The sequence below is a fragment of the Pyrus communis genome, chromosome 16 (genome assembly GCF_041283825.1).
Source record: "Pyrus communis isolate YQ-2024b chromosome 16, ASM4128382v1, whole genome shotgun sequence".
Taxonomy (NCBI): domain Eukaryota; kingdom Viridiplantae; phylum Streptophyta; class Magnoliopsida; order Rosales; family Rosaceae; genus Pyrus; species Pyrus communis.
Genome location: NC_142580.1, coordinates 12,910,830 through 12,934,102, shown reverse-complemented (window position 1 = coordinate 12,934,102; position 23,273 = coordinate 12,910,830). Strand labels below are relative to the sequence as shown.

Below are 23,273 nucleotides of genomic sequence, written 5' to 3'. Positions count from 1 at the left end.
CCACTTCGCTAGCTTAGAGAAGGAAGTTCTCAAGAAGAGAGAGCACAAGGCCTTCTTGTTCAACTGGTACAATGAATTTATTTTTTGTACCAAGTCGAACAAGTGCTTGGCCGAGAACATGCCGGTAGCTAAAACCCTGGCTAGTTGCCATGTCATGGCCCTTAGCCCGGCCATTCTTGCCAACCTCAACCGGTGGTTGGCCGATACTTCTGGTGGGAGGATCGATCCGCATCAGAACGGCCCGCTCTGGGTTTTCCAACTTTAACTGCAGGTCTACTTCTACATGTTGAGGCCGGAGATCCCTAACTTCAACTCTTCTGAGGCAATAGGTCTTCAACTAGCATCGTACCTCCTTCCTACTTACTCGGCCAAAGAGATATTCAAATATTTATTCGACCTTGAAGATCTATTCGACAAGGAGTTTCTGGTCTGCCGCCGCCAGAAATATCCATCTTCCATCAGGCTCCCTACATCGGCATAGGGAGAAGCAGAGGAAACCAACATTCGACAGTCTTGGGGATCGTTTGTCCTAGCTCGTGACCTTTTCTTCGGTTGCAATGCTCGACGGGTCAGCTAGGAGGTCTACCATCCTCACTTCTTGGCCCGTCAATTGGGCTACCTGTCCTCTGCCGCTCCTCATTTTTTGCTCATTATTGAGCCGATAACGCCTCTCTAGCTCTTCGGAGAGGGAATACGAGGAGGCTGAGAGAGAATTCCATGAGCGGTGTATTAAATTCCACCTTTAGCCGTATACCCCAGAAACCAATTGTACTAGCACCTTCGCCGACTGGTAGGATGCCTACGTCAAGGATTTCTTTGGTACCTCGACCTAGGAAGACTCTCGCCCCAAAATCCAAAGAAACAACTCAAGGTATATATCTTTTACTTCTTTTGTTTATCTACTCAATTCAAACTTCGTTCTGACTAAAACTTAATTTTTCCAAGTGGTTGTGCCATAAAACAAGCCGACGTGGTTGCAATGGTCATGGCCAAAAAGAAACTCACTTCTCTTCCCCAAAAGGCTATTATCATCACTCATTCTTCAGCCAAACCAACTCCAGTAGCGGCCCCTACGCTGACTGGTCTTAGCAAACGACCTCGTCCAGAGGTCGAGATGACTGGCAACCTTGCCCGGCCTCAAAAATGCATTAAGAAGAATGCAAAGAAAAGAGAACGGGAGATACATGTCATTTTGAGTCAAACCACGGGAGCAACCACCCTTAATGTCTCTTTCCCTTCTTTCGTTAACCAGGTCTCGACAGAAATGCCTCAAAACCCCTCAATCCCAACCATGGGCCAGACGACCGTGGTTCGACCCACCACGTAGGCCACCGTTGAAGTCAAATCGATTGCCGTCCCTATGGTCTAGGGACTTGCACCTCTAGAGCCAGTCGTTGCTCCTGCTTATGTCAGCCTAATAGCTATTACTTTGGAGGCGAATGCCACCATGACCGAGAAAAAGCCTCCCCCAATTTGAAAGAAGACTCCAGTGATCGTCCTAGAAGAAGAGGTACGACCATTTTCTTTAATAATTGTTCTCTTTTTATGTTAACTGGATCTCCCAACTAACGAACAATTATCTTCTATAACCAGGAGAACAAGAGCAAAATACCTTTGGTGAGGCACCCTCAACAAGCTGAACTACCAACTACCAATCCTCAGCCGACGGTTAAAGCAACCAGCCAAGTTAACCCTCCTGCAACCCAAACTAAGTCAGGGACATGAAGCGGCGCCTCCAATCAAGCCAGAAGCGACAACAAAGACGCTGATTCATCCCTAGGACCCAAAAATCTCAGCATTCATCCTCAGGAAGCCACTTCAACTTTTGTAAAGCTCAATCATTTTCTTTTATTAATTTCCAACCTTAGAATTCTAAACCAAGAAAACATGAAATGCCAGGTGTCCAATCGCTCATTTCACCGAAAATTCTATGCGCCGAAGAGCGTTATTTATATTTCTTGGCCACCTCAATGGCCATCAAACATAGATAACCTTCATTGGCCGCATAAATTGAAAAGCTGCCTTAAACACTGGGCTCAACCATTAAGCTCTCTGGGTTCGACCAACGAACCAGCAAACATGGCCGAAGTCTCATCTCGACAGGCCTAACACAACTTCCTTTTCTACCATTACTTTGAATTCTCTTTTTCCTAACAAGTTCTTTTTTGTGCAGGCTTCATGAGAGGTCGAGCTTGATGCTCTTCTCTCCAATACTTCGGGGACAACTGGGCCTTCTGCTACCGCAACTGAGCCCTTTGTAACCACGACCAAGTCTAACACCTTCGCCAAGCTGCAGGAGCTTCTATCTTTCTTGGCCTAGCAAATCCTTCAATGCAAAGGCCTTGACTCTGTAGGCGAGTGTCTGAACAACGTTGCAACCGACGACCTACTGAGCAACGAGAGTGTCGTTCACCTGTCTACTGTCCTAGAACAAACCCGGCAATATTTCACATCATTTGAGATGACTCTTCAGGCAGAGGATGACCTCAAGGTTGCAATGGTTGCTCATGAAGCTATCCGACCAGTGCTCGATGCGATAAAGGTAAAGAATAAGCGACTGGCTAATCTTGACCGTCAAATCACTCAACTTCAACATCAAAGGTTGGTCGTTGTATCTGAGCTTGAAAAGGATTTCGAGTCAAATAAACGTCGACTGGCATAGTACACGGCTGGCGCGAAACGGATACAACAACTACAACTTCACAAAAGAGCAAGACAGACCGAGGTTACGATGGACGAAGTAAGGTGGCTAGAATTAAAAGCCACTCTTAAAGCTTTTCTTCCTTTGACTCCTTAGGATTTTGTCTTTAGTTGTAGGCCAATTGACTTTTTGTAACTTGTACGCCCTTTTTAAAATCAATGAAATAAAATTTTACTCTTGCATTTCCCAAGTGACCAGAAAATATTTCTTTAAGAATTTCCCATTGATTGGTAATTTATGAATTAAACTAGTTCGATTCTTGAGGTGGTACGCCCCCTTGCCAAGAACTTTATGGATGATGAATGGGCCTTCCTAATTTAGTGACCATTTCTCGAATCTAGGATCTTTAATACCAACTGGTAACATGGTTTGCCATACTAACTCACCTTCACTGAACGTATTTTGCCTAACTCGTCAATTATAAGATTGTTCGACAATCTTTTTCTGTGCCACTAGCAAGTTATAAGCATCAAGCCGAGCTACCTCCAAATCCTCCAATTTTTGTCTCATGGCCTGACTATACTTGACATTAAACAAGCTGATTTATTCGATAACCCATAACGAATTTATGCTTAGCTTAACTGGTAGCATCACGTCGTGTCCGTAAGGTAACGCATATGGGGTCGTCCTTGTTGCTTATCGGAGTGAAGTTCGATATGCCCATAATGCCTCATTTAGCTTCAAATGACACATACCATGCTTTTCTTTTATCATTTTCTCAAGGATGCCGATTAGAATTTTATTACTTGCTTCAATTTGTATGTTTGCTTGTGGGTAATACAGCGTAGATTGATCAAGCTGAATTTTCAAACTCGTCGTATATTCTTTAAACCTGTTGACTGTAAAAATCGTGTCATTGTTCATTATAATTGTTTCCGGTACGCCGAATCTTGTCACGATGTTTTCTTCTACAAAATTACAAACTTCTTTAGAAGTTAACTTGGCGTATGATTTGGCTTCAACCCCATTGGTGAAATAGTCAATTGCTACGAGTATCCATGCATGCTTTGCTGATTTGGAAGACGGCTTAATTTTGCCGAAAACATTCATAGCGCACCTTGTGAACTGCCATGATTTGGTGACTGAGTGAAGTGATTCGGCCAAGACCCTCTATATGGGTCCATGGATTTGACATTGTACACAACCTTCCGCATATTCAATGCAATATTTTAACATGCTTGGCCAAAAATAACCATGTTGACGGAGCAACCACCGTGTTTTGCGTCCGGATTGATGAGCTCCGCATATTCCTTCATATACTTCTGTAATAGCATGGGCGGCTTCTTCCAGGCTGAGGCACAATAACAACAGACCGTCTTCAACTTTCCGGTATAGTTCATTCTGGTACATTACGTAATTTGTGGCATGTACCCTTATCTTGCAGTCATGTTTGCCACTAAGATTATTGAGATACTGCATAATTAATCTTCTTCAGTCATCTAGTAATGTCTCGACCATGCAGATATCTATAGGATCCTCTCGTTCCAACAACGAAGGTAGGGACATAACTCGTGTACAGATTATGTGGTCGTGCTGAATAACTTGTTGATTAACCAACGTCGGGTATGTGTGTCGCACCACTAGTATGATCCGGCTAAGTTCGCCCCCAGGAGTTGTGCTCCGGAGGCTATTTGAGCCAACTTGACTACATCGATATTTCAAACTCATGAGATATGCTTGAACATAATGTCTGCAAACGATTCGGCTAAATAGCTAGCAACCATATGATAGGGTGCCGAGGTATAACTTATGTAACAAAAAGCCCAATTAAGTTGGTTAATCATAAGTTCTGAATCACCAAGAACGAGCACATAGGCTGCCCTTAAGTCTTGAAAGACATTAAGGTCAATGATGAAGGCTTCATATTCGATTTGTATAGTCGAAATCCAACTTGAGAGAAAAATACCATCAATAGTGATCACGGGACTAGATGATGATTACAACGCCAACTGAGGTCGAGGTACTAAAGCTGTCAAAATACATTGTCCAATAATTATCACGTGTTTCCATCATGCCAATTTATACTTCATTGCCCCCAAAATCGTATGAATAAGGATGTTGAGCCAAGAAATCAACCAACGCTTGTCCTTTGATAGCTTTTTAGGGCACATATTGCAAACTAAATTCAAATGGTGCTATTTTCCATTTCCCGGTTCGGTTTTTTACTATTGGCCGAGTGAGCATATAGTGAATAACATCTATTTGTGCAATGATCTGAGTAATGAAAGGGAGCATGTAATGCTTAAGCTTAGACGCAGCGAAGAACAAAGCCAAACAAAGTTTCTCGATGGCTAAATAATTTATCTCAGCTGAGTTAAGATTCCAGCTGAGATAAAAAATGGCTTGCCCCCACCCAGTGTCATTGTCTTGTGCAAGAAGATGGCTACTAGATTCCTCAGCTGTCGAGATATACAATTTAAAAGGTTTACCGCGTTAAAGTGCCACGAGGATAGGTGGGGTCGTGAATGAGACCTTAATTTGCATGAAAGCATCCTAATGCTCTTCGCGTCATTTAAATTAGTCAAAATCCTTAAGTTTCAAGAGCGTGGCATTTTCCTTGCCAAGTTAGAAATGAAACGGTAGAGGAAATTGATTTTACCGAGCAAAGATTGTAATTGCTTCTTAGTTGTTCGCGGGTGGAGCATCAATGATCGCTTAAGCTTTATTCGCATCCACCTTGATGCCACGATGATGTACAAGAAATCCCAATAAGTTGCCTGCCGATACGCCAAAGGCGCATTTGGTAGGGTTCATTTTAAAGTTATGTTGGCGCATTCGAAGGAAAGCATGCCAAATATCATCTAAATGTGATCGGCGGTGCTTCGACTTGACCACAACATCATCGATATATACTTCAACGATTATGCCAATCAGGTCATGAAAAATAGTATTCATAGCTCATTGATATGTGGCATCGGTGTTCTTAAGTCTAAAAGGCATGACGACCCATTCGTAGATCCCGATTGCCATTGGGCAACGGAAATCAGTTTTATGGATATCGGCCTTAACAATGAAAATTTGGTTGTAACCAGCATGGTCATCCATGAAAAATAACATCTTGTTGTTTGCTACAACGTCGATTAACAAGTCTGAAATTGGCATGGTGTATTCTTCTTTAGGGGTTGCCAAGTTCAAATTACGAAAATCAATGCAAATACGTAAAGCACCACCTTTCTTTAAAACTAGGACAATATTCTCTAACCATTCGACATATCGAGCTGTCCGAATGAACCCAATTTTAAAAGTTAAACAAGTTCGTCTTTTTTGCTGAGTTGAACTTCTGTCGAGAATCGTCAGGGGGGTTGGCGGAAAGGTTTACAACCACCCTTGATGTGTAATTTGTGCTCGACGAGCGTTCGGTCCAAGCCAGGCATCTCATGGTAACTCCAAGAAAAACAATCTTTAAATTCTTCGAGTAATTTACAAAGCTCAATTTTCATAGGTTGGGGTAGCATTTATTTCATCCAGTGGATCTTTGACTTAGGGCCGACTATCTTCAGTTTGTCTGGGGAAGCTTAGACTATATCAAGTGACAGGACTGGACCATTGTCTCTTTCGGTGAGGAACTCGACTAAGTTTATGCCATAATTCAGTTGTTTGGAAATAATATACCATTAGGCCAGTAGGTGTTCCATGATAGATGAAACCGCGGCCCAACGTGTATTCGGTTTGGTATCAAACATCAGGACCATCAATTATGTTGGCCAACCCGAGTTTCACCGAATCCTGTTGAACAGTTTCGGCGCCAACCTCGATGGCTTTCTGAACTGAGATCTGAGTCAGCCGCCCTTCTTCATTGAAACCTTGCAGCGTGATGTAGCTGACGTAATCATCGTAATAGCAAGCTTGAATTATATTGGCTTCAAATAGCTAATTGTCGACCGAATAAACTCTAACCGATTTGCCATCCCAGAAGATGAAAACTTAATATAATGACGAAACGATATAGCTAGTCTGGTAGATCCAATCACAATCAAGCAATGCGTTATACTCGATCTTTGAGTCGACTATAAAAAATGAGGTCATGTGATTTTGACCTTAAAGGAAGCATTCCCTTAGTCTGAGATTTTGACCTCAAACGAGTTCATGTGATTTTGAGCCATATTTACCTCAAATGAAGCATTCCCTTAGTCTGAGATTTGTCGTCGACAAAGCTACTCATGGTTACCCTTGATGGAATGAGTTTGTCATTAGAGCGACATAGTGTTTTCATGATAGAAACAGGCATGATGTTAACCATTGCTCCACATTTAACAAAAATCTTAGAAATTGGGTATCCTTCAATATGGGCCGTGACATACAATGGCTTCAAATGATGAAGATTAACGGATGAAGAACAGAGAAACAGTTTGGCGAGAGATTCTTTAAATTTATATTCTTTGTTGACTTGCTCAATCTCTTCAGTGGCCACAAAATCGACTTGCGTAACCTCCTCAGCAACCACATCACCGTCCAGGAAATTTGGTTGGGATATGGTTGGCCGGAACTAGGTAGGTAAGAAGTAGACCATGCTAATTTCCATGTTGTCGAGGACCGAATGGCCCATCGGGTTGTGATATTTGTCTTCTGGATTTTCGAGCAAGGTATCTTGCTCATAAGCATTATCTGCTTAATCTGCTTTAACTATCATGAGAATACGTTCCTACAGTATGTCCACCGAACCCGATTCGTTCTGAATGTTAACCTTGGGCTCGTTCGACGTTGGAACTTGGTTTTGCTCTTGCGAAGCCTTACGAGTCGGCTCCTGATATGTGATGCGAGCTTCTTTCGTGTCTAAGTAAGCATCTAATCGCACCACGCGTTCTTTTTCATCAGTCATAAGACCAAAGGGGGTAACGGCCGAGAAAACTTCAAAATGATACTGCAAATATTGGAGGTCGTCAAAAGAGAAGGGAAGGTCGACATTGTCGATATCAATATTTAGGTCTACCTCAAAGCCGATAACTCAGGCCTCGCGTATATACTAGAACCTAGCTTTCATTCCCGGATCTGTGGTATTTTGAATGACCTGTTCGGCATCGGAGCAAGTTAGTGCTAGATTAAGAGCTTGTTGGCATGATTTTAGTAGGCCGCACAAGTTATTCGCCGAATGTTTCTTGTGAAATTCCCACATGTATTCCAAAGCTTCATCGAGAAATAATGGGTGGAGATTCCATCTGACTTTAATCAACGATTCTTGTGGAGGAAGTGGAGAAGTTTGCTTTCAGCTTCATTTCAGAAATGCTCGAGGTGAGCTTTTGATTCGCTTCTCGGATTCTTCATTTGTAGTTTCAAAATTGTGATAAATCACCTTCTTCCCTTAAAATAGCTCGGTCATGATTGCCGGAGGTCGTTGATCATCTTCACTATAAACCGTTTCTTTCGGCTGCCGTTTGACAACTGAGGTGGCATGGGTTGCTCCTCGGCGAGTCATAAGTCTATTCTTTGGCGCCAACGTTTCTGCAATTTGGACATTGCATCATATATACCAGTAGGGGAGTTGTAACTGTACCAACGCTGGTTGCATGGCTCAAATGGCTTGAAAATGTGCTGGTTCGCTGATGAACCTTAGTTGCCAAAGTTAAGCGCATAATACTCCTCTTTATAAAAAGACGCGTCGAAATCAAGGCGTCATTTGGCTGAAGATGGCTTGTTATTCTATCCTTAAAGGTTAAGCCTATCAAAAACTTTTTGGTGTTGACCAGCACCGAGCACTTTTTGGGATGTTATTGTAGCCGTGAGCGTCTGTTGTGATATTTCAACTCGTACTGGCTTTTCCTTTGGCTCAATTAAGATGACGTTTGATTTACACCGACTACATAAAATCATTGGCTCGTCAGTTTCCTCTACACTAGAGTCCGACATTGACTCCGCATAAGCTGGGTTTAAATAGTAATTGGGTGGCTCGTTTGAAGATAAATTAATCTTCAATCGTGGTCGAGAATTTCGCTTAATGACGAATTGCATTGGGACGAACTCAACCTTCCTTTTTCCTTTATCCCTAGGTAAATGACCATCTATCATGTTTACCGTCGCTATAGGGAAAGGATCAGAGTCCACGACCATTTGTTTCGTAGGAAAATTAAGCTTACCATTATCGATCCAGCTTTGAATAGCATCGTGAAATACGACACAATTATTTGTCGTATGCTTGTTTAAGTTGTGGTATTTGCAATATGTCTTTACTTTTAAGTCTTTAGCCTTGGGAATATTATTCCCTGGTCGAAGCTTGATAATTTTTACGAGTAATAACTGGTCGAAGATGGCATTGGCCTTGGCGATGTTGAAGGTGTAGACCTTTGACATTTTGACAGCAATCTCTATAGGTGCCGGGCGAGTTTTAACATTTTTGGAGTTAGCGTGAGCCAATGCTTTGCAGACATATGGTTTGTCAATTACTATCTTGGCCACATCTATGCTGGCATACTGGGACTCTTCCCCTTCGGCCGATGCATAACTGACCGTAGGGTTCTTATAAATCGTTCCTCGGGATAAGGACTTCGAGATCTTCTCCTCTCGGAGCAAATAATCATATTGTTTGACATGTTATGCAGGTTCGTACATATCTTGAAAGTTTGCCCCTAAGAATTTCTTTTTGTACTCTACATCCAAGCTATTCAAGGTAATCCTAACAAACTTAACTTCAGGAAGAGGTACTCGGCAGTAATTTCTAGCCGACTTAAACCTCGTAAGATACTCCATTGTTGACTCGTCAGATGCTTAAGCCATCCTGGCCAACAAAGAAACTGACATTTCCATCCCTGGCTGGTAAAATTGCTCATGAAACTTCCCGACTAATTCCTCCCAGCTTTGGATGGAGTTGGGTGGGAGGTTGATGTACCATGTGAATGCTGAGCCGATTAACGAGAATAAAATAGTCATAGTTTATGAAAATCACTGTTAACATCTCCACATTGCGCAGTGGATCAAGCCACATGTTTTAACGAGGACAAAGATGTCTTTCCAGCGAAAAGACTAAAGTCTGGAATCTTGAATCCCTTAGGATATTCGAATCTTTCTACAAAGGCTGGATATGGGTGAATAAATTTTGGTAACTTCGACCTTTTTTTTAAAGTCGAATCAATCATTCTCTGAACTTCAACCATATCAATAGACACCGTTTCTGCTCCTTGGTCAAATTTGTCCGCTCTACTGTTTGATCCACCTTTTTTTCTCCAAGTCAATCATTTTAAGCATAGCAAATCTTGTCTCAACCTGTATCGGTGGTAGGGGATTACTCTTTAGAAGAGGCTGCCTGGATTGATCAGCATGTCCAATATCATGGACTTTACTTGCCAGAACTTCGAGCAATCTATTGTATACAACACTATTATCACACATCTCTTCAAGTATGCTTTTTACCTCTCGGCTGAACATTTGCTCAAACTACGAGGAATGTTCTTCAAGTTGTCATCGAATAAACGATCTAGTTGGTGGATCAGAGGCCTCATCACCATCCTCATCACAATCCTCCACTTGTCCTTCAACAAAAATGCCTTTTGTCATTTTGGTAGGGATTTTCGCATCACGAGGCTGACCTCCGAGATTAACTTCCTTTTCTCGGCGTGTCGCATTTGTGGCTTCAGGTGTCACAGTAGGAAGAGGATTTTGTGCCTGTAACAAGCCATCTTGTCTTGGGTTTTGGACTGGATGATTAGTCGTCGACTTTCTTATAACTGTTTTCTTTTTTAGTGTCCGTGTCCCAATGGTCATAAATTTTGTAGCTTTAGCATTAGGTCCCACTGGGTGTGCCAAAATGTTGACCCTAAAAACTATCGAGCCTACGTGGCGTGCAGGCCAAGTAACTAATGAGCTAACTACGTCATTCGGTTATGTGCGGGGTGTGCCAACTCGACGACCGAGCTCGACCAGGGAGTAAAATATGCTAATGTCGTGTTGAGCACGCTGCTGACTTTTTAATCTTACGACTACGGCTGAGGAAGGAACACGTCTCAGCCCTTGGGTTCTAGAGCCTAAAGACAAGGCTGTTAGTTATGCGAAGTTCACAAATCGTTGGCCCCAAGTTCGGTCACGGTGATTATATTCGTGAGAGCATAAGCATGCCAAACTGGCACTAGACTCTATGGACACAAATACTCGAAAGAGATGTATGTCTTGATGGTAAAAGTGGTTCGGCCATCGGAATGCCGAACTTTAAAGTGTACTTGTGAATATCCAATCATAAAACAACTCGGCGTTCAAATGTGTCGAGCCTAGTAACCTATAACACCTCACTTCGCCGAGAAGGCTAATGAGATGACCTCTACCAACAAGGACTTGAAAATCCTTGTCGACTAAGACTTGGATAAATAACCAGTCGGTTTCAAAGCAGTGTTGTTTATCCAAATTGAAGGTGTTCCTTGATCGGCTGATTCTACGGCTCTAGTGCTATTTATCCAAATTGAAGATGTTGCCAGTTGCCTTCACAATGCTATTTATCCAAACTGAAGATGTGTTGGCGAGAAGAAATGGGGAGATGATAAAATCTCAAAGGTTGTTGAGAAGCTTTGCGCAGGACAATTTGTGTGTTGAATTTGAGGAACTTTGAATGATGCACTCCCTTCTCTATTTATAGTAGCGACCTTTCATGGCCGAACTAGAAATGTACTCGGATTAGGACTCCTCAACCCAATCTGATCAGGTTTCGACCAATCCTAGTTCCAATAGGACTTTGAACCAAGCTTCATAACGAATCAGATTCATCCCTTAATTCTAAACATATCCAGCTTTAAGACTCCTTGTTGTACTAGGGTTCGACTACATTACCCTTATCTAAACCAATCCTCCTCGCAATACGATTCGGCCGACCTTGACTGGACGGCCCATAACAATTCTAGATGAATGTTATTGGGCCGAGAACAACTCTGAGCTTGACCCAAAACAATATTTTGGGCCCAAACAGTTAGTAAATCAAAATAACTCTAATAACCAAACGTTATATACGCAAAAAAAGCAAGAACTTTTAATAATTTCAATACGTATTGATCAATGTTTTAAAGAACTCGCCTCGGGGCGCGCCTAGGGCGCCCTTGAGGCTGGGCGGAGAGGCAAACGCCTCAGTTTTGCTAGAGTAGGCGAAATGCTTTGCCGGAGACGCTGAGGCGGCGGAGGCGCGCCTCAAGGCGTCTGGACTTTTTTTTTTTTTTTTTTTTTTAAAAAAAACCATCCAAACCCAAAACGACGTCGTTTGGGTAAGGATTTTCAGTCTTCACCCACCATACCTTCGAATTCGACCCATTTTTCTGCCTCTGCCTTTTGCCTTCTGCCTTGTTGCTTCTTCTTCTCCCGCGCGCCAGAAGCTCAGAGGCTCAGAACACCGGTCCAGTCGCCATGTCGCCACGCCACCATCACCTCGCCGCTGTCACCTCAACACCATCAGCCTTGCCCCAACGCCGTCAGCAAGATCCCAAAGGTTAGGGTTTCTGAAATTAGGGATTTATTTTCTCGGGAAGGTTTTGCAACTTTTGCTATAGAGGGGTTAATAGTTTTCTGGGGATTTACTGATTTAGTTTTCTGGTTTTGCATTTTCCAGGGAAGGTGCTCTGCGAGAGAGAGATAGAAAGAGAGAGAGGGAGAGAGGAAGAAGCAGAGTAGAAAACAGGGGACAGACAGCCCACGGTTTTATTTGTCTGTGTGGCTACCAAACTGTTTTGCACTTATAGTCTTATACCATAAACTTAATGCTTCTGCCGGCTGCCATAAATTGTGTCCGTGTGCCATAAATTGGCAATTAGATAAATTGTTAGAAATTGTTAGAAATTGGCACTAAAGGGTTAATTGTTAATAAATTAATTAAAGGATTAATTTATAAATTAATTAATAAATTGTTAGAAATTTATTAATTGTTAGAAATTAATTAAGGGTTAATTGTTAGAAATTGTTAGAAATTGGCACTAAAGGATTAATTTATAAATTAATTAATAAATTGTTAGAAATTTATTAATTGTTAGAAATTAATTAAGGGTTAATTGTTAGAAAGTGTTAGAAATTGGCACTAAAGGATTAATTTATAAATTAATTAATAAATTGTTAGAAATTGTTGGAAATTGTTGGTATATAAATTAATTAATAAATTGTTGGTTCATTAATTGTATGCATGCATCTATTGTTTATTGTTTAGGGTACTGAAGAATATGGCTTCTTCTTCTAAGAAAGATTTTGCTTGGCAATGGATAAAAGATTTGGATCCTGTCACTAAGCACTTCTATTGTATTTTTTGTAACCACAAATGCACGGGTTCAATTTCTAGATTCAAACATCACTTGGGTGGTGTAAGTTCGGGAGGAATGATAAGTTGTAAAAAAGTCTCACCCAATGTGAAGGAAGAATGTTTTGCTAATGTTATGGGAACTAAAGAAAAGAGGACAGCTAGTCATGAGTTGTGTCGTGGTGGTGGAGAAGAAAGTGAAAGTGTCGATATGGGCACAACAAGGACAACATATGTAAGTAGTGGGAGTGGGAGTGCGAGTGCCACACATTCACAACAAACCGGTTCTTTTCTACCACCTGGGTCAAGGGGACCACTTGATAGGTATGTTACATCGGAAGCTCGTCAAACCACGTTGAATACACCTTTCAAAAAAGAGGAAAGAAGACAAGCATCCCAAGCACTTGCCCGATGGTTCTACACTAGTGCCATTCCATTCAATTCGGCAAACAATGAATATTATGTTAATGCAATGAAATTGGTGTCCAATTTTGGTCCCGGCTTTGATGCTCCTACAAGCCATGAATATAGAACTTGGATGCTTAAAGAAGAAGTTGATGATGTACAAAGTATGATGAAAGAACATCAAAAGGCTTGGAAGAGATATGGATGCACTATTATGTCGGATGGATGGTCGGATGGCAAAAGTAGATGTTTAATCAACTTTCTTGTCAATAGCCCTCAGGTACTTGGTTCTTGAAATGGGTTGATGCATCGGCCTCTATTAAGAATGGAGATTTGTTGTATGGCTATTTGGATGACGTTATTCAAGAAATTGGGGAGGAGAATGTGGTTCAAGTTATATCTGACAATGCTTCGAACTACAAGAATATCGAGGCAAAACTTATGGAGAGGAAAGAGAAGGTGTGGTGGACTCCATGTGCGGCTCATTGCATTGATTTGATGCTAGAAGATATTTCTAAGATGGCATGGTTTGATGACACACTCAAACGTGCTAGGTGTATTTCAAAGTATCTATATGGGCATCAATGGGTACTAGCTTTGATGAGAAAGTACACTAACAATTCGGAAATTCTTCGTCCGGTGGTCACTAGGTTTGCCACTTCTTTCCTTACACTACAAAGCTTACAAAAGCAAAAGGAAAATCTTGTTGCTTTGTTTACCTCTCAAGAATGGTCGGAAAGTACCTATGCAAAATCCCGTGAAGCAAAGTTGGCTAAGCATCATGTGTTATATGATCGTGAGTTTTGGGGTCGAGTTTCCTTTTGCATTAAGGGCGTTCTTCCTCTTGTTTGTATTTTGAGAGAGGTTGATTCGGAGGAGAGACCCCCCATGGGTTTTATATATGAGTTGATGGATGCCGCAAAAGAGAAAATTGCAAGCAATCTTAACAAAGTGGAGAAAAAATATATGCCTATTTGGAGAAAGATAGATCGTAGATGGGACGATCAACTTCATCAACCACTACATGCAGCGGGCTATTACTTAAACCCATAATTTCAATATGAGGATAATTTCTCAGATACTGATGAAGTGCGAAATGGGTTGTTTGCTTGCATGGATAGGATGCTTGGGAAAGGGAAAGAACGTGAAGAGGCCGATGTTCAATTGGATTTATTTACTAATAAGCGTGGTCCATTTGCGGATTCTATGGCTATGCAAACTAGGAAAAAGCGAACACCAAGTAAGATTTAATTAGTTAATTGTTAATATCTTTTTATCATTAACCTTTAAATTACTTACCTTATTAATATTGTTTTTTTAGCGGCTTGGTGGGAGCGCTTTGGGCATAAAACACCCGAGTTAACGAAATTTGCTATCCGAGTTCTAAGCCTTACTTGTAGTGCATCGGGATGTGAGAGGAATTGGAGCACATTTTCAATGGTAAGTAAATATATTATTAGTATCTTAAGTGTCATTTTTGCTTAAAATGGTTAGACTTGAATAATAGAATTGATTTATTTGTAGATTCATACAAAAAGAAGGAATAGGCTTGAACACAAAAGGCTTAATGCTTTAGCCTATGTCAAGTACAATTTGGCTTTACAACAAAGAAGTAAGAAAAGGATGGAGAAGTATGATCCTATTGTTGTGGAAGAAATTGCCTCCGATGATGAATGGATAACAGAGATAGAAGATCCCGTTCTTCCGGAAGATCCTACATGGCTTGAGGATGAGTTATTGTATAATGTTGAGGCCGTAAGGAATGTGCCAACCTCGGTTTATGAAGGTGGCTCATACATTCGAGAGCCTAGAGAGTCTTCTCCTCGTCCTCGTCCTCGTGAGCCTACTCCTCCTCCTCGTCCTCGTGAGCCTACTCCTCCTCCTTCTCCTCGCGAGCCTACTCAACCTCAGGGTCCTATTACATACAAAAGAAAACGGGGTAATGAAGAATCCTCAAGTAGAACTAGAAGAAATGTGGAATATGATTCGGAAGATTCTTTTGATGAAATGATGAGATACCCGACAAGTTCATCTAGAGTTGGCAATGAAGAGGATGATGTTGCCTTTTATTTTGATGAAGAGGATTTAGATGAATGATTTATATCTTTGTTTGTATTTTGATTTATATGAAGATGATTTGGATGAATGATTGTTTTCTTTGTTTGTATTACCTTTTGAATGATGAATTTGGGTGATATTACCTTTGAATGATGAATTTAAATGATATTATCTTTTGAATGACTATGGATTTTTTGAATGAAAAATTGAGAATGGATGTTTATTTTACATAGTATTATTTTTTATACAATTATATGTATAATATATAAAACATATATATATAAAAAAAATTAAATTAAATCCTGTAAGGCTTCACCTCACGCCTCACGCCTAGGCTGGGTTTCGCCTCGGACGCCTCGCCCACGCCTCACGCTTTTAATACATTGGTATTGATACATATTACATGTACTGCTTGAGAAATAAGCAACTTGGTCAAAAGACATTATAGATTAGGGCTCTGCCTAAAGAAGCTTTTAACATCTCCACCCATCACCCAATTGCCCCAATTGAGTCCAGTTATCCTTCACCCCAAAAAACCTCCTCCACTAATCCACAAAATGACAGGCAATTGAGTTGAAGGCAGCTGCCTTCTTCAACAATTGCAAGGGCTTGAGCCTTAGTTGAAGTCTAGTAAACAAGGGGGCCCCACATGAAGCCCAAAGATGTTGCCCATCTGCCCCAACCCCCCCCCCCCCCCCCGCCCCACGGAGCTATTGCCCGTCTCTCCAACTTCCCCACCCACTTGGCTCTTTGTGAGCCTTTGATTTAAAATAAGTTGCCCCATTCAACGGCTAGGATTAATTTAACTCTAAAAAAATTATCAAAAAAAATTCAACACACTTACAATTAAACATTTAAATCGTCCAAAAATCTACGTTGATAGTGATATGTGGAAATAAGAAGAAAACATTCAAAATAAAAAATAAAAAACATATGTTTGTAAATAGTAATCATCCTTGACCTTACCCTTTTTCCTTTCAAACAGAAGGACTTGCACAAAAACAATTACTCTTTAGAGTAAAATGTGAGGGCAATTTCATTGCTCTTGCTCTCCAACTGCCATTTCCCACCACCAAGGGGATGCTCTAAAGTGGAAAACTAAAAACTGTAGTTTGCTAATTGCAACACATTTTTTGCCAACTTCAAGCATCAACTGAGCCATGATTTTTCAGTAAATTGCAACACAATTTTTGGCCAACTTTAGTAGGCTAATAAACAAAAGCGACGGTAAATTAGATAGAGCTCTTCTTCATAACTACAAAACGTTGAAGGAGAGAATCTTATCCAACTTGTACAATACTTACATACATAAGGAGTTAAAGAGGACATTGCTGGTTGCAGCTCTACATCTCGACCCTTAGAAACATTGACAACGAACCAAATTCCCGAGGATGAAAATACAATCCTACAAATTACAAAACTGATCAAAGTCGTACCAGTCCAAACTGAGAATCCTCCTCCTGATAAGCACAAGTCTGGAAAAACTTCATGGTCGCAGAGCAGCCCAATCATACGAAAACGTAGGTCACTAGAAGCCGGTTAATTCAGTTTCTTCTTACCCATCCCATCAGCTTTGTCATGGCACTAATTTAAGGTGAGGGGTCCTCAATCATATCCCAACTCTTTATGACCTAGAAATTGTCAAGCTCGGCGTTCCAGGATATCTGCATAACAGTCAAACCGGGAAAAACAAAACAAAACCAAACCTGTAAATATTTTACAATCCTAAATATTGTCACATAAGAGCATCTGTTTCTGACTTCAATCCTTCAAATACCATCACGTAATGGAATTTGGACATCCAATCTACCAGATAAGTCAATTTATGTTTGGTCGGAAAACTATAAAGGTTAAATTCGCAAAGAATCATTAATATCAAATGTCATGGAATATACAGAGGAGGAACTTTATAGCTTACCCTTCTCGTTTAGGTCAACAGGAAGACAGCGGATCTTTGGCTGATTTTCAGCTGTCTGTAGCAGCCCAGGTTGGGGTGGAGAGCTTGTGCCACTCGGACTTGAATTACCATTTGAGGTATGTGTCCTGAGTTGATGATTCAAGTAAACCTCCAAGCTAGAATTCGCTCCACTATTTTTCTTTATCTTTAATCTTTCTCTAGTAAAAACATGAGCCAAAAAAAGGAGGAAATGAATGGGATGCGATCCAACACTTAGGAGTTTTAATATGCAACAAATGATTTTAGTGGTAGTAAAAAATAGTTTCTACCCGTAGGTACCTGTCTTTTCGCTTTTCACGGTATCTCTGCAACGAGACTTTTCTGCTCACCTGACCCTCTGCATCTTAAGGATTACCACCAAATGTTTCAATGAAAAGAAACTAGTAAATTTAATGCAGCAAAGAGTGAAACTTCTTTAACTGGTTAAGCCTATAAGACTTTTTCATCAGAATCCCATGGCATGCAAAGGAGTCATGCTAAGGTAGTGACTGCGGCATAAGCAAAGGGAAATGAAAGTGACAGACTGACAGTGAAACTAGTGCTGAGAGCAGTATCAGTAGTGAAGGTAGATTTATGGTGTGTTTGGATGACGAACTTTAAAGTTTTATAACCTAGGCTAAATTTGTTAGGATAGCACTACAAAAATTAGATAGATGGAGTTGAAAATGACTAGATGCAATACATTTGGGAGAACTTTCAGGTATCATTTGAAAGTCCTTTGTTTAGCATCTTTGCAGTGCATTTGTAATGTTTAGTTGTAGCTTTGTGTGATTGAGTAGTTCATTGGTAGTATTCTTTTATTGCAATTTTTTTAGTTTAAAGCTCCTTCATAAATTAAAGTTCCTCATTCTAAATTTGCTGAGAGACGAGACTTTCAAAGGAGCAAGTGACAGATGGAGTTAGAGATGTTACAACAAAACAGTTGGCAGTCGCGGTTTCTTTTCTTTGGCCTGAGGTGACAGCAAAATTGGTTGTGATTTGAATCTTGTGGTACTAGTGTAAAGGCTTTAACCCTCCACCAAAATACTTCTACAAAAATAATACATCATAAAGTTACCACGCTTCTGCAAATTAGCATCACCAACTATAATTTCATAGTGGCACATCTTGCTTTACAGCTTTCTTAAATAATTAAAATTTCTCCCAAATACTCCTAAGGGAAACATACACAGCGACGAGAGGGGAAAAAAATCTAATGAGCAGTTTTACACAAGAAAATATGACCCATACCTTCTACATACTCTCTGAAACTAATGTGTGTCTAGCATCTGTAAAGATTTATATCTTTTTTTTCTTTTAATCTAGGATATTGGAATGCATATCCTTGGAGACCATATGACTTGCAACAATAAGCATCTTTCTGTTTAAGAACTGCATACTTTTCACTCAGATACATGATAGGAGAGAAAATTTTGCAAATCACACAAGCAACTTCTACAGTGGTACACAAATACTGAATTTACCAGGATCACGAGTGCTGTTCCCTTTCTCCCAGTACTGCTGTGTATATTCGCCGATCTTCCCTGTAAAGTTAACTGAAACTATCAATTAATTAGCCATTGATCCATTGAAATCAATTAAGTAACCACCAGAAACTCAAAAGCTATAGTCCTATAGCATAGGGTTTAGGACATTGTTGACCGTCAAGGTCTCTATCTATCAGAAACTACAACAGCAAACATCCTTTCTTTGTGACTCCAGCCAAATTGACTCATAATTAATCAAGACACAAGACTGAAGAAAGATCTAAGCTATGTTTAGTACAGCACCCGTAGGAAGATTAAGGAAGTTGAATAGAAAATTCTTGCTTCAGCAAGCTCAAACTTTGAGCAATATTTAAAATTAAATTTACTGAAATCACATTGTCCCATCAATGAAAGAAGGCAATGCATAGAACCATATCTTGGATCTCATTTTCCCTTCAGTATGTGCAGTTTTAACTAAAAGTCAAGTACACAGCTAACTACATTCCACCTAAAGTAGTTTGAATGTAAGCTAAGAAATCCTTCTGCACAAATACCTGTTTGCATTGATTGAGAAATTGTTGCACTAGGAGGGAAAGGGCCATCTTTATCGCCCGCAGTCTGATATTGGCACCGTAAGGACCTTTCTGCTGCAGCACCACCAAATTGATTGTCCAGAAGCAGATGGTTGGGCCCAGCTGCAAAGTGCAGGATTGCCCGTGCCTGCAAATCCATATATCGTTGCATTGGAAGGCTTATCTCAAGGTCTCCATTCAAATAGAAAGCTTCATTTACCTTATCAGGTGGCACTCCATCATACACATTCACCTTGCCACTGTAGAAAATTGTCATTTGCCCAACTAATGCATCAGTTGTACACTGATTTCTGCAACCACAATTTCAAATACTTTCCTTTAGAACCTAACATAAATATATCACAAGATTGATTGCATGAAATGTTCTCACCACCCCCTAGATATATCTTAATTATAAACATACTGTTCCAATCTTTCAGCAGAAAACAGCAAATTATTTGCATCGTTTGAAATAGTAAATGGTGATGTTTTGTAATCAAGAAAATGCCATATAATGCTCTACAAACAAAGTAACCTACTTTGGCTTCATAACCGTCTTAAGGAACACGGAGAATATGCACCCTAATCGTAATCTCACTTCAATTCAATCTTTAAAATGTATGTAATCAACTCAAGCATAAGCCACGACCCATGGAGGAATGATAAGCCTGCCACAAATTGGTAAACATGGTGCCACCCTTCTCATGTGGGGCTTCTTTAACACCTATTTAAGCAAGGTATGAAAACGCGAATCCACTTCAGAATCTCCTTCACAAACCCATTTCCCCCTCAATCTACTAAGCTCAAATAATCATACAAGACTCGATACGGATTCTCGAAGGACAAAGCCAACATTATGACTCCAAAGTCTACTAATTTCAAGAATTTTATCCCAAAAAATTGCTTCAACTAGATAAAGTAGCATACTTCACTACTACATTGTGCTTAACATACTCAAACTACACCGAGCAGTAAAACTCAGCTAGTGTCCATGCATTATAGCAAGTCAATAAAGAGTTCTAAAGAAGATGAACCTGGGACTGACGGCCGCGGTATCCGCATCGACCAGCGGATCCTCGGGAACCGATTTGGGCGGTTCATTTCTCGGATGCGTCGCTGGTTCGTCTGCGGACACCGAAGCCTGGACATCGGCGCTCGCTTCCTTAGCTGAATCAGCGGAATTCGAAGCGGCCTGTACACAGAAATCTTGCAATCAAACAAGTGCTAAGCATAAAGGAAAAAAGTACTGTAATTTTCTCGGGAAACAAACACATAAAAAAGTACTGACACGCTGGGTGGTGGCGGTGGTCGTCTGAGCCGAAACGACAATCTTTCTGAGAGCTCCGGCGCCGGAATCTTCGTTGGGCTCCAGCAGCGCCTTGAGGGAAATAACCTGCTGGATCGCCTGCGATTTGTTCCAAGAGGGCCGCCGCATTCCTGTACGGACACGTGGCCACCACATTTTTAAAAATTACCGAACAAAAAGGGGAAATCCTCGTCGTTTAATTAATTAATTTCGACAATTAAATATAGACTCCGGGGAGTGCGCTGTCCGTGATTTTAGGCGCGCCGGAAAATATGGCGATGGGGGGCGGAGGGGCAAAAGTGGAAATTAGCGAAAAGAGAGAGGAGAAAGGGAGGACCTTTTTCTTTGAGGTACTTGCGGCAGTCTTCGCGGGTGAGCTGGGAAATGTCATCCTCGGTGAGCTGGTTGAGGGGCTTCTCGAGAATGGAGGGAAACGTCGTGGTGGCGGCGTTCATGGCGGGAATTTGGCCGCCGGAGGAGGCGGAGTAGCCCTACGAGTAGGAGGGCGATCTGGGCGGGTGGGTAATTTAGCGGGAGTTGGGAGGGCGAATTGGGGGGAAAAGGGCAAAGGGCAAAGTGCGAGAGTGGGGAGTGAGGAGTCATGAGTCGTGTGGTGACGAGTTAAGTGCTTTTGTGGGGAAGGGGCTTTTCGGAAGCTGCGTTTCACCCTAGACTGCCACGTAATTCTATGTCCGAATGATTCTGGACTAAACCCTTTGATTTTTATGTAATTATTATTAAAAAGTTAATGATTAATTGGTGGTTTAGGGGGTTAATGCTACAGTGGAAGGGATGAAGGGAACATATAGGGGAGGGAGGGACGGTGGAAAGTGTAGGTACTAGGCCTAGCCTTCTAGGGTGTGGTTTATCAATAACTAGTTTTAGTAAGGACTTGTAGGCAAATAGAAGACAAAGGGTGACTTTTATGCCATGGACACATGCAATATATAATGCACAATTACATCTTTAGGATTGGATTAGAAAAGAAGAGGTCACTATATTCAAGTATATTCAAAACACCGCAGCCAAAGATCTCATATCAATTGATGTGCAATGATGTGTGAAGTGTTGTCTCGTATTGAAAAGTTAATAAATTTTACAAGGGTTTATAAAGAGTTAGACCACTTTCTCTTATTGTAAATTGATTTTAAGGTCGAACTTAAATTGTTTTTATTAGAGTAGAGCAAGTTAACTCATGTCTAAAAGTCTGATAGTCGTGCGTGATCCACGTCACCTAATATTTATTATCCATATGTTTAGCTTAAGTAGTATCGCCACACACGAGCAAAGTGTGTGAAAATGTGGAGTGTAACTCAACAATGGAATAATGTAATAAATAAACCTTGGAAAAGTGTATAAACAGCTAAAAGCTACTCCAACATCAAACGTTTAAGGAATTTAAAATTGCTGCAAAGTAATTGTATATATATATAGCTTTTTAAGCCACAGTTCGTTTACAATACAGTGAATACAAATTACAACTTAAAAGTAACGGAAGTTACCTTGTGATTCAAATAAACTAACTTTATCCTGTGTTCCATACATCTTAAGCTAGGTTAAGAAAAATGTTAGCAAAGTTGTGAAACCATTTCCTGAAACACGTTTAGTGGGTAAGGAATATTGGAACAAATTCTAATTTAACATTAACCCTAGATCACAAGCATGCATAAGGGTTGAAGACAAACTTGTCGAAGCAGCCATAGCAGTACCATATTGGTAGTTTCAGGAGAACGCATCTACTGATCACTTAGTGTCCTTTATATTCTAATGGTGATGGACCTAAAACGTAGAATTATTTTATCTGTGAGCAGGGAATTCTCTTAAATAGAAGCAAGGTTACCCAACTTCCATCTATCGTGAAAGTTGGTTATTCAGCCGTTGCATCCAATTCCAATCGTGGTGGAGCAGTTCTGATTAGTGCTTGAATTTCAAAAGCACAATTGATGTATTTCCTCAATTACAGGATGTGGTTTTACACATAGTACAAAACTCTAATTGATTTGTATTTTCAACATATTATTTCACGTTTATCCTAACTAGTTGAGTCCTAGGATTCTTACTAAGATTTGTTAACTTTTGGTGAGGGAACCAATTGCTAATATATATATATATATATATATATATATATAGAGAGAGAGAGAGAGAGAGAGAGACGTATAACTTATTCTTTTAGCGTATTTGTGTAGTATTCGGTGGTACGAATGCGTGGGCGCAAACGGAACGTAATTCGGAGTTATAACAAAGAAGTTGTGGGCAAGTAAAAATAGGGATAAAATGGTCATTTGACCATTTTCTGGAAGACTCCAGATTTCTGGAGCAAAGAATGGTCATGCCACGTGTGTGGCTGTGATGGAAATGAAATGAGGAATAAGGACAGGTGCGGACCAATCAGTGAAGGGAGGAGAAAGAGTGACCAATAGGGAGAGCAGGAAAGGAAGGGAAATGAGGGAGAGGAGAAACATAGGATCCACGACCCGTTTCCCTTTTTTCGACCCAACCCAGACCGTAGCCATGGAATCCAGCGATTTTTTGTCGGTTTTCCAGCGAATTACATCACCTGATCACCTAGAACCAACTCGACGACCTTCCTTCTTCACATTCCACCCAAAAATCAAAGGAATT

General features: G+C 40.7%; 3 protein-coding genes across 13 annotated transcripts; 2 read left to right on the top strand and 1 right to left on the bottom strand.

Annotated features, from left to right (window-relative positions):
* The first annotated feature begins 13,359 nt into the window (after positions 1–13,359).
* On the top strand, positions 13,360–14,345 carry LOC148689998 (uncharacterized). Its single transcript, XM_088687155.1, has 2 exons — positions 13,360–13,456; positions 13,573–14,345. Exons 1-2 carry the CDS (start codon positions 13,360–13,362, stop codon positions 14,343–14,345), a joined length of 870 nt encoding a protein of 289 aa, XP_088543281.1.
* LOC148689997 (uncharacterized) lies at positions 13,739–15,533 on the top strand. The gene is made up of 3 exons (XM_088687402.1): positions 13,739–14,532; positions 14,614–14,732; positions 14,817–15,533. The coding sequence occupies exons 1-3, from the start codon at positions 14,406–14,408 to the stop codon at positions 15,387–15,389; spliced, it is 819 nt and encodes a 272-aa protein (XP_088543528.1). The 5' UTR covers positions 13,739–14,405; the 3' UTR covers positions 15,390–15,533.
* A 1,029-nt stretch (positions 15,534–16,562) lies between these two features.
* Positions 16,563–21,269, bottom strand: LOC137731815 (protein TIFY 4B). Of its 11 annotated transcripts, none has more exons than XM_088688321.1 (10): positions 20,989–21,254; positions 20,634–20,782; positions 20,380–20,537; positions 19,566–19,656; positions 19,328–19,493; positions 18,771–18,848; positions 18,220–18,336; positions 17,587–17,650; positions 17,269–17,465; positions 16,563–17,014 (listed from the first exon to the last, which is right to left on the bottom strand). In XM_088688321.1, the coding sequence occupies exons 1-10, from the start codon at positions 21,104–21,106 to the stop codon at positions 16,992–16,994; spliced, it is 1,161 nt and encodes a 386-aa protein (XP_088544447.1). In that variant the 5' UTR covers positions 21,107–21,254; the 3' UTR covers positions 16,563–16,991. The 11 variants fall into 11 exon arrangements, with proteins under 11 accessions (XP_088544447.1, XP_088544448.1, XP_088544449.1 ...); XM_088688322.1 differs by having other exon boundaries at positions 18,771–18,842; XM_088688323.1 differs by having other exon boundaries at positions 18,771–18,830.
* Positions 21,270–23,273: the final 2,004 nt, after the last annotated feature.

Coding starts and splice junctions, on each gene's coding strand:
- LOC148689997 (XM_088687402.1), top strand. CDS start 14,406: ATGGATAGGATGCTTGGGAAAGGGAAAGAACGTGAAGAGGCCGATGTT. Junction 14,533..14,613: donor TAGGAAAAAGCGAACACCAA/GTAAGATTTAAT, acceptor TTGTTTTTTTAG/CGGCTTGGTGGGAGCGCTTT. Junction 14,733..14,816: donor ATTGGAGCACATTTTCAATG/GTAAGTAAATAT, acceptor ATTTATTTGTAG/ATTCATACAAAAAGAAGGAA.
- LOC137731815 (XM_088688321.1), bottom strand. CDS start 21,106: ATGAACGCCGCCACCACGACGTTTCCCTCCATTCTCGAGAAGCCCCTC. Junction 18,849..19,327: donor TTCTCAATCAATGCAAACAG/GTATTTGTGCAG, acceptor ATTAATTGATAG/TTTCAGTTAACTTTACAGGG. Junction 17,651..18,219: donor CGACTGCCAACTGTTTTGTT/GTAACATCTCTA, acceptor GTAATCCTTAAG/ATGCAGAGGGTCAGGTGAGC.
- LOC148689998 (XM_088687155.1), top strand. CDS start 13,360: ATGAAATTGGTGTCCAATTTTGGTCCCGGCTTTGATGCTCCTACAAGC. Junction 13,457..13,572: donor AGAAGTTGATGATGTACAAA/GTATGATGAAAG, acceptor AATAGCCCTCAG/GTACTTGGTTCTTGAAATGG.